The sequence below is a fragment of the Arachis ipaensis genome, chromosome B6 (assembly GCF_059453495.1).
Source record: "Arachis ipaensis isolate K30076 ecotype BB chromosome B6, ASM5945349v1, whole genome shotgun sequence".
Classification (NCBI taxonomy): domain Eukaryota; kingdom Viridiplantae; phylum Streptophyta; class Magnoliopsida; order Fabales; family Fabaceae; genus Arachis; species Arachis ipaensis.
The window spans coordinates 17,448,219-17,459,314 of NC_142441.1; the positions used below are offsets into that span (position 1 = coordinate 17,448,219).

The 11,096-nt window shown below is 34.3% G+C and overlaps 1 protein-coding gene across 1 annotated transcript; it reads left to right on the forward strand.

Annotated features, from left to right (window-relative positions):
- The first annotated feature begins 1,635 nt into the window (after window positions 1-1,635).
- LOC107645769 (phosphoenolpyruvate carboxylase kinase 2) lies at window positions 1,636-2,972 on the forward strand. Its single transcript, XM_016349871.3, has 2 exons — window positions 1,636-2,555; window positions 2,647-2,972. Exons 1-2 carry the CDS (start codon window positions 1,778-1,780, stop codon window positions 2,694-2,696), a joined length of 828 nt encoding a protein of 275 aa, XP_016205357.1. The 5' UTR covers window positions 1,636-1,777; the 3' UTR covers window positions 2,697-2,972.
- The last annotated feature ends 8,124 nt before the right edge of the window (window positions 2,973-11,096 follow it).

The following is an 11,096-nucleotide window of genomic DNA, read 5'->3' on the forward strand; positions in this document are numbered from 1 at the left end:
ATAAAAATATGACGTCACACTGAATAGAAAATACTGATTTGACAATTGAAAAAGCTTCAGTGATAATAGCAGAGAGCTCCGATGACGTTTCTGGCAAAGAGGGAAGCTTGATGTGCTAATCTCTTTCCTCACCTCTCTATATTTTCTCTTCTTCCTCCAAGCTTGAGCGGCAAAACTATCAAAGCACACAGAGGAGAAGCAATATCGAACGTCTCTCTCTTTATGCATACAATGATAGAGAGTTTGAATAGAAGCCATCCTCTTTGTCCTTTGCACACCCTATTTAACCCAGTTCTGCCAGCTAGTTTTAAGAAAGAACCGACATCTAATTGAAATGGATGAAATTTCCTAATCAATAATTAAAGCCTGATATTATTGATTCGCTTAGGTTTTTCATTTGATTCGGTCTATCTTGATGAAAAAAGAGAAGACGGAAGGTCTGATGCAACGAATGAACCAGATCGACATGAGAGGAAGTCTCAGGAAATGATAGACGAAAAATGTCTTGATACGAGTAATGGTGGAGGAGTTGAGGAAAGAGATTAGCAAATCAAATTCCCTTCTTCGCCGAAAACGCTGTTGGAGCTCTCTGCCATTATCACTGAAACTCTTCCGATATCAGCATTTTCTATTCAATGTGACGTCATGTTTTGACGTTTGAATGTTTTTGTCAAATTTTAAAATTTTTTGAAAATAATTTTGTCAATAATAAAATTAAGATACTATTTTATTCACATTAAAATTTTTTAAATACTGATTTAATATTTATATCTTATTATTTCATTTAAAATAAATCATATTAATTTCTTGCCTTATCTTTCAAGTTTCAAGTCATCATCCAACAGAATCTGTCACTTTATTTAAAATCATTAAAAGTTTATAGTTTTTGTTAGGTATAAACTGAATGTGTATTACTTTATTTTCTTTTTATTTTTAATTATATAATATCTAAACAAAAATCAAAGTTAAATTTAGGAGTGCCGATATCGTCATAAGTCATAACTCAAATTTATTCATTAGATAACAAGTTTTTTTGTGCGAAACGATATACAAAAAGGAGATGTAACTTTAATTAATATTTTATCTTCTAAACTTAAATTAATATCTTATCTTATCTTCTATATTTTATAGGATATAGAGCAGTTATAAACCGTAAAAGTCTCGCCAAATTTAATTTTCCTTTAAAAAATAAAAATATTTATAACAAAAAAATTAATAAAAATAATCAAAAATATATTTTATTTAATATTTAATAATTATTATTAGAATTAACAAATACTAAATAAGTTTGAATTTTTTTTTCATTCAAACATTACTAAAAAAAAAAAAAATTCATCATCATGCATGAGCTCTGAGCTATTAAAGAAGACTATTCTTACCATAATTAATCAGACGTCGTAAACCCTGACATCAAACTTAATTAAACGGAAGGGGTCAATTTTGTAATGTTATTGAAAAACAATGAAAAATAAAAAGAGCGTAAAAGCATGAGCGCCATAACGGACTCAAACAGCAGCGGCCATCATAGATTCCGTTTAGTTTGACAAACGTGTTGTGTTGTGAGAAATTGGGAATTTTGAAACCGAATATTCCTTTCCTTTATTCCCATAATACCCTCCCTACTCAGAAGTCCAAAACCCCCTCCATAACCCACTGTCTCTTCTTCTCTCTATAAATACAGAAACCACCGCAACCTGAAGACCCCAAATCACGAAAGCAATTAGGGATTAAGAAAACGAGAAAACCCTAAATCAAAAGAAAGAGAGTGAAATTGACAATGTGTGAAGCCTTGCAGAGACGATACCAATTGCTGGAGGAGATTGGTCGTGGTAGATTCGGCACTGTGTTTCGCTGCTTCGACCCTAACTCCGGTGAGTTTCTCGCATGCAAGGTTATCGATAAGGGTCTTCTTCTTGACCCCACCGATCGTGCCTGCATCGAAAACGAATCCAAGTTCATGACTTTTCTTTCCCCACACCCTAACATTGTTAAGATTTTCGGAGCCTATGAGGATTCCGATTCTCTCTCCATCGTCGCTGAGCTTTGCGAACAAGAAACCCTATTCGACCGAATTGCTGATCGACCTTTGCCGGAGATAGAGGCCGCCGCCGTAATGAAACAGCTTCTTGAGGCGGTGGCGCATTGCCACAGGCTGGGGATAGCACACAGGGACATAAAACCAGATAATTTGCTTTTCGATAGAAGGGGGAATCTGAAAGTTGCGGACTTTGGTTCGGCGGAGTGGTTCGGCGACGGAAGAGGGATGAGTGGGGTGGTGGGGACGCCGTATTACGTGGCGCCGGAGGTGGTGATGGGGAGGGAATACAGTGAGAAAGTTGATGTTTGGAGCTCCGCTGTGATTCTTTACATAATGTTGGGTGCTATTCCACCATTCTATGGAGAGAATGCTTCTGAGATTTTTGAAGCTGTTGTTAGGGCTAATCTTAGATTCCCAACTACCATCTTTAGGTCTGTTTCTTCTTCTGCTAAGGATCTTCTCAGAAAGATGATTTGCAAGGATCCTTCAAGGAGAATTTCAGCAGAGCAAGCATTAAGTAAGTTTTTAACTTTTTTTTTTTTCATTCATGATTAGTAGGTTTTTGTAAACTTATATTCATGTGTTTTTCTTTGTGTGCTGTATTTCAGGGCATCCATGGATCTTGAGTGGAGGAGGTGTGACTAGTGATCTGAACTGAAGAAAGTAGAGGAAGAGGGAGTGATTGAATTCAAGGAATTTCAGCAGCAATTTTCCAATTTTGTTCATATGTCACATAGAAAATTAGGTGTAGATTACCACCCTTAACAAAAAAATAAGAAAAGATATATGGTTGATGGTTCTAGAAAGTAGAAACTCTTATTTTATGGAGTTCTACGATTTTAAGCTAGACTCTGCAACTGGTTTTAGTTTCTCTGTTCTTTCCTGATGTACAGAGTTTTCACTAGTGAATTATAGATTGTATATTGATATTCATGTTTCATGTCTTTTTTATGTTTGATGCAACTGAATTCAGTTGTTTATTCTAGTTTTTGTTCTTTTATTTGCTGATAAGTTAAATGTACCTGTTTAAGGTTACATTATTTTTTAATCTCTTAAAAAAATGAAACGAGTTATATCTTATAACAATCATATATTGGTAGTTCCGATCGGAATTCACTCTTTATGAAGGTACTTATATCTGTCTTTTTAGAAAAAAAAATTATTTCGGTTAAGAAAGAATAAACTTTAATTTCTCCGGTGAATAACATTTTATTTTTTTAAGAAATTAGATGTTTATATTTTAGCCGTAAAATATTTTTGTTTCAACGTTGGATTTCTTGAAAGATATAAGCACATGTACCTTACACTCAGTCTCAAACTACTCTCCAAAATTAGACAAAAAAAAAAAAAAAGTCTAATTGGGAGCGGTTCAAATAAACACGTTAAAAACAACTTTTTTTTTAATGTTTTTTAGTAATTAAAATTTAATACATATAACTAATTAAATCATATTATTTTTGTCAAAATTAGATCAAACAAATTGATTTGGCCAAAAAATTAATGAACTAAATCTTAAACCAGTCTAAATTAATATTTTTTTTATAAAAAATAACTACAATACTCTTATTATAAAAAATGACAAAATACTCTTATATATATTAATTTTGAGGAACCATAAATTCTAACCATTCTCTTCTCTCTAAGTCGTGATGGAGTTAAGATTTAGGGTTATATATATATATATATGAGTATTTTAGTCATTTTCTATAATAAGGGTATTGTAATATTCTTATAAAAAAATATTAATTTATATTGGTTTAAAATTTAGTTCATCGATTTTTTGGACAAATCAGTTTGTTGGATCTAATTATGACAGAAATAATATGGTTTAATTGATTACATATATTAAATTTTAATAGTTAAAAAACAACTTAAAAAAAAGACGTTTTAGACGCCTTTATCTTAGTAGCTCTCTAATTTTAATGTATTGATTATATAAAGAGTTGGATATTTAAAATTTAGTTACTTTTTGTTGATATATGATTCGACATTTGTTACATTTTTTTATATTGTGAGTGTATGAAAACTAAGTTTATATTTTAATCTTCAAAAGAGTTTAGTTTTTGAAGATTTATATCAAAATATCAAAACAAATAAGAATGTGTGTATTGAATGGTTAACAGTTAAAATAAGAATTTAACTTAAATACATTGTTTACGTAACAAACCATTTCTCTTTTGTGTTTTTTTCTTCAAAATCATATGTATCACTTTTTTTTAAAAGCAACTTTTTTTTTTTTTTTTAATTTGAAACATCTAAAATTAGGATAAATTTTACAGAATTTGTTTAAGATTAAAATTATTAAAACTCAAATCAAGTCATATAAATGCCAAATTCAATTATCTATTATCTGAAAATTCTTGCAAATAATAACATGTGACTAAGCCTCTTTAAAGTTTAAACTTTAAACTTTAAACTAAAAAAGATGAAGTATGCAGTGACGAAGAAGCAGGTTTGCTTATATGACTTTTTATCTTTATAGAAACAAAAAAATGGGGATAACTTATTTCAAGTTATTGTATATAGTGATGTGATACGTTGCTGCTCGTTTCCTCGAAGGAAAAGGAATATCCTTTGTTTTATTCTCTGTTTTTATGTTTTTAATTTGACCGTAGAAAAAATGAACACATGATGACAAATTGATAATTAATTCAATGGTCAAAATTCAAAGCTTCAGGACTATGCATGGCTCACGGTCAGGGGTCTTCATCGTCGCCGTCGCCAGCACCCCAACGCCACCGCCTTCATCGCAATTGCGTCTTTATTCTTTTTGTCTTTTCTCTCCTAACACATTTCTCAGCGAAAAATATTTTGTTAAGAATATTTTAATTTTACACTTGTATTATTCTATAATAAATAAATAAAGAGTATTAGATAATAATACTATTTATACATCAATTTCGTTATTATTCCTATGCAAATATAATTATTATTAATTAATTATATATTTAAATTTAATTATAATTAACAAAAAATATGTATTAATTGTTGATAAAATATTAATATCAAATAATATTTACTATGAAAAAATTAACAATAAAATTGTTTTTTTATTAATTTTACTCCTTGAATGATGGCAATTTTACGATTCATGGGTTGTTTGATACTACTTTATTTGAATTGTCTGTTAAGTTGAAAAACAGATATAATTTACTTTATAGTCAAGCTTCGCATTTCAGTATACTGCCATGTGTCAGAACATATATATATATATATATATATATATCCTTAAAAATAATACAATTCTTAAATCATAAACAGGGATGACTATTTCGGAGTTGTTTGAATTGAAGTGTGAACATATCAGCAACACTTGGTGAATTTAATTTATAATTGCTTGCCATTTTCACGTATATAATATATAGTGCAAAAATTAAACTAGAACAAATATATTATTTTATTTTGAATTATTGGCGTATGAGATGAGATCATGAACAAATATTAAGATTTTGATTAAGAGATATATTAAGAGTATTAATTTTGTAACTTACAGTATAGGTAACTCTTATTATCTTGATTTAATAATAATTAAACTTTAATTTATTTAAATTTAAAAATTTATTCTATATTTTCAAAGCATTATTATCTTAAATAATATTAAAATTATTTGATAATAAAAAATAACCTAAAATAATTAAAATTTATTTTTTATAATTTATTAATTATTATAATAATTAATAAATACTAAAAGAGACACATTTTAATTTTTTTTATCTTTCTATTATTATCGAACAATATATACTAAAAATGAAATGTGAAATAAAATACAAAAATATTTAATAATAAAAAATTAAAATTTATTTTATTTAATATTTATTAATTATTATAATAATTAATAAATATTAAATAAAATAAATTTTAATTTTTTTATTTTAATAATATTATTGAATAAAATATTGATAAAAAATATCCACATATATATTATGTTTATGTTCATAAAATATTCTTCATATTAGTAATTTAATTTAATGATAACGTGGGGAGCTGAATGTGGAGCCCACGCCAGAGCCAAAGTTTGATAACTTATCGACGGGATTATTCCTCGCTCCTGTCATGAATCTTGACTCCACTTTAATTATTTATTGAATTTATTTTAAAGATTTAAATTTATTATCTATATTCTATTATATATTACTAATTTTACAATTAAAATATGTTACGTATTATTTTTTATTGTAATTGAAATTAAATTTTTTTCAACAAAACTAATAAATTCTCTTCTCTTTTTTTTCTCTCTCTCTTTTTCTATTTCATTTCTTCACCTCTTTTACCTCTATTATATATCATCATCAATAATTTATTATAAATTTAATAACCAAAATGTGTATCATGAGACTCTCTAATTACAATTAAAATTAAAATTAAAATTTAAATATTAAAAGCAACCCGAGGACAACCGAATCTGCATGCATGGAGGACGATCCGAATCGTCTGTATCGACTAGATGGAGTTGCACATATTGTCGGTGCCGTCCACCTTGAGGTTAGTGTTTTTAAATATTTTTTTTTAAAAATAAATTAGTAGTTAGTTAGAACTATTAGTGTGGAATTTTTAAAATAAATCGAAAAACAAATATTTGAATTTAGTTCATGTTAGACTTAGTGAGTCATTAACTATAGAACAAGGTTAGCTATAGAGTCATGAACAGGGTTAAGTACAGGTTTTTATGTGTGTTAATAAAAAGAACATGTTTTTATCTCATGTTATTAATGTTTTTGTTAATACAAAGAATTGAACCGTGAGTAATGTAGTTGTTAGCGTTTTTATCTTTAAAAGATTGGTAGGGATTTACTGTAAAAATGTTTGCAAAGTGATATTATGCAATGTCTGTGGCAACTAGAAATTTTGATGCATCGAGCAGTTTTTTGGTGACAAATGTGAGAAGTCATCTTATGTTCTTATGCAGCCCCATCGATGCATCAGTAGCATAAAACGGCAGCACGGGATGATGTTGGATGACAGGATCGTTCCTTACTTGCAGATGGCTGGTCTTTACTATCTTGCAAGATTGAACGAGAGCTGGTTTCGGTTAAACGAGCCGTTGGTTAGCGCCTTTGTAGAGAGATGGCGTCCTGAGACGCATACATTCCACATGCCTTTTGAGGAGCACACGATAACCCTATAGGATGTAGCATACCACATTGGTCTCCCGATCGACGGTCAGTATGTTAGCGGATGCCTGACAGACTTTCCACAATATATAGAGGGTGGCCGACCACCATGGGTGTGGTTTGATGAGCTGCTCGGGGTGTTGCCTCATGTGAACTGCATCGACAAGTTCACAGTGAAGTGCACATGGTTTGAGGAGATGTTTAGTGAGCTTCCACAGTGAGCAAATGAGGAGACGATTAGGAGGTATGCCCGTGCGTACATGATGATGCTCCTATCGATGCAGCTGTTTGGGGACAAGTTAGGTACCCGCCTCCACATCCGATGGCTGCCGTACATTGCCAGGTTGGAGGACATAGGTCAGTACAGTTGGGGTTCTACTGCGTTGTCATGGCTATACAGGTGCATGTGCCGTGTGGCAAACAAAAATGCCGTCAAGTTGGCTGGTCCACTGCAGCTGCTACAGTCGTGGATCTTTTGGAGGTTCCCTGGATTCCAGCCGGACGGATATGATGTTTTTCATTGGCCGTTGGCGTCGAGGTAGTCTCCATTTAGCCATGCGAATAATTTTCCGACTCCAATACCTTGTACTCAACCCCGCGGCAAATGCTATAGGTCTTCACGCTAAGCACGACTTCCTCTTCATCCTGAAACTGCTGACCAACCTAAAATTCAGCTACACCTCCTGCATTTTGCGAGTCTCTTGCCCCGAAGCCAACAAGTACAGAGGGATCCTCCTGAGGTGCCATGGCATCCAAGTCCATAGCAGAGAACTACGGGGGGTACTGATTAGTACCTGAACTAGATACTCCCCCACCCATAGGTGGAGTCGTCTGTGGTGTCTCCTCCTTGCTATCATCAGCAGCAATCGTTGCGGGCTCCACATCATCATCATCATCATCATCATCATCCTGCAATGCATCCTCAACCCCATCGGGTGCTCCAACCTCTCCGAATACCGGGGAGAACTGGGTGCCGTGAAAGCACCGTCTCCCAACGGTCCAGCCTCGCCAACTAATGCATCACAACTGCGATCTAGCTTGACGGCAAAGGATGGTGAAGCCACTAAATCTGGCTCGGGTGCAATCACCGGCACTGCTGACGAGGATCCAACAGGCAATGCACTAGAGCTGGCTAGATGTCCTGTGGAGTGCATATTCCTGTTCGAGCCTCCAGAACTAGATGCCACATCCACAAGTTTCACCAACAACTCCAGAGTCCTCACCTCAGGATACTAACGGCGGCAATGAAACAGCACCTGCATATCTTCGTCGCTGCTAATAACGAATGAATCATACTTTACATCATCGCGTAACACAAAAATCGGAATTTGATAGAACATCTTCTCCACTCGTTTCATGCCGTGCAGTCCTAGTCTCTGGAGTATAGTATTCTTAAACTCAGCAAAACTGGTCGAAGGTTTGAGAAAAACACTCAGCGGGTCCTTGTCAGTGAACTTAATTCCTGATCACGTTTTCTTCTTAATGGACCCTCTATAGTGCACAAGAGCTACAAAACTCTCATCACTAGCCATTGTAAATCTCACTCTTCTACAAAATTTCGTATAGCAGCTCGTTTTTATATACCTCATTGCTTTGTAAATCGAAACATTTAGATTAGATTTATGTTCTCTCTAAATCGAATTGATTTGATTCGATTTTAATTGAACTTCCTTTTTTACCTAATTCGAATCAATTTAATTCAATTTACTACGTGTTTCACTAAATCGAATTCACTCAATTCGATTTATATAGAAATATGGTTTGGGGCTTTGACGTTGCATTTTTTTATTTGGGACATTCAGGACATATTGAAATGCATTGGAGTTAATCAAGTCATTTGCCCTTAATTTTATAACTATAAATTTTGTATACTAATATCTAATTATATTTTTATATATAAAGAGAGAGAAAAAATATTTTTAAAAAATAATAAACATGAAAATTAATTATTTTTATTTGTACTGTTAGAGAATCATTAGCATCAATTTAGACCAATTAGTATCGTCTATATTTATATAGTATATCTGTATATTAATTATAGGATTCTATGCCTTTAATACTCTGATTCATTTAGCACCTATAAATACCCCTTGTATATTGTACCTTTGATCAGACTGAATATACACAAAACACTTTCTTTAGTTTGGTCTCTTGTTTCTAACATGGTATCAAGAGCTTAAGTTATATTTTTTTTTAGCCACAATTGGTCCATAATCCTTTTGTTTTCTCTTCCGGCAGCCTTCTTTGTCCTTGATTTTTCGTTTCTTTTTGACGCTTTGGTTCATCACCACCCACACCAGCATCTTCGTCTCGTCGTCACAAGTTCAACGAGTCCCGAAACGTCGCCGGAAGCCTCCACACGCGCTGCCACGTGCTGCCGGAAGTCGCTGCCGTCACCAGCTTCTTCTCCTCTCCAAATTCTTTTCCGACCGTTGGATTACGATTTGATTAAAGGTTCCGCGGCTCCCATATGTCGCGTCTCTGCTTGCCCACCCAGCACCATTCGATCTTCAGAACGATCCACCCGTCCAGAGCGCGCCACGTGTCGTGGAATCAACGCCTCCAGCAACCCACGCCCGCGCCCGACCCGAACCAAACCGCTTCGCGATCCGCACACCGCACCCGCTGATTCAGCGCTGACGAGGCTTCTCTACTCCACTCAAACGTTGCCACGTGTCACCTTTCTTGCTGACGTGGCAGCTGACGTGTCAGACAGTGGGACCCTTCCTAAGTTTTTTTGGTGAGCTCTTTCTGATTTTGCCATCCGTTTTCTCATTTTCTGCTCCAAAATTGCAGTTTTCTCTCCTCTCTTTGATCTTTGTGACTACTATTATAGAAAAGTCAGATATTTTTGCTGCCACAAACAGAAAGGGTAAATTCTATCGAAACTGTAACCGTTCTGGGCACCTCTTCTCCGACTGTCCTTCTGTTGAATGTCGCATATGCCACCAGAAAGGTCATATTAGCTACCATTGTTCACAGCTGTTCTGCCGTTACTGCAAGCTCTTTGGACATTTAATTACTGCCTGCCCTACTTGCCCACCACGTCCTGATCCACTCAACCCGTCTCCTGTCTCTCTATCTGATGTTGCATCTCTTCTTCAGCGTCTTCTTTCCGTTTCTGGTAATACCCCTACTGCTTTTTTGACCCCTCCAGGTAATTCTAAATGGTACTTTGACTTGGGTTGCTTTAATCACATGTCTCTGATGCGTAATATTTTCTCGTCCCTGTCTACCACTACAAATGGACCTTCTGTCAATACTGCAAATGGCTCCCTCTTGCACACAACACACAAGGGTTCTATATCCCAGTCTACTCTTCATCTTCCTAATACTTATTACATTTCCAAATTAAACTTTAATCTTATTTCTGTTGGTCAACTTGTTGATCTGGGTTTTAAAGTCACTTTTTCCGTTTCTGGTTGTCGTGTACAGGATCCTCGAACGGGACAAATCATTGGGACTGGACGTAAGGTCGGAAGGTTGTTTGAACTCGAGAATCTTCATATTCCTCCTGTACCAAATCTCTGTGCTGCTTCTTCTCCCTATACCCTTCAGTTATGGCATCAACGTCTTGCCCACACCTCCTTAGAAAAACTGCGTCCTCTTGTGTCTCAGGGTGTTTTAGGTCAGGTTCCAAATTAATCCTTTGATTGCATTTCTTGCCAAACTGCCAAACAACCTGCTTTATCTTTTCACAATAATTCATCTCTTGCTTGCTCTCCTTTTGATCTCATTCACTCTGATGTTTGGGGCCCTGCTCCCACTGCCTCTATGGGCAGAGCTCGATACTTTGTCGTTTTCATTGATGATTATTCCCGTTTTACTTGGGTTTATTTGATGACTAATCGCCATGAGTTACCTCATATCTATATCAACTTTGCTACTATGATAAAAACTCAGTTTTCCAAAGTCATTAAGGTATTCCGCCGTGATAATGCTATGGA

What these genes read in the sequence shown, in the direction of transcription:
- LOC107645769 (XM_016349871.3), top strand. Translation starts at nt 1,778, where the DNA reads ATGTGTGAAGCCTTGCAGAGACGATACCAATTGCTGGAGGAGATTGGT. An exon ending in TTCAGCAGAGCAAGCATTAA is followed by an intron (nt 2,556 to 2,646) that starts GTAAGTTTTTAA and finishes GCTGTATTTCAG; the next exon opens with GGCATCCATGGATCTTGAGT.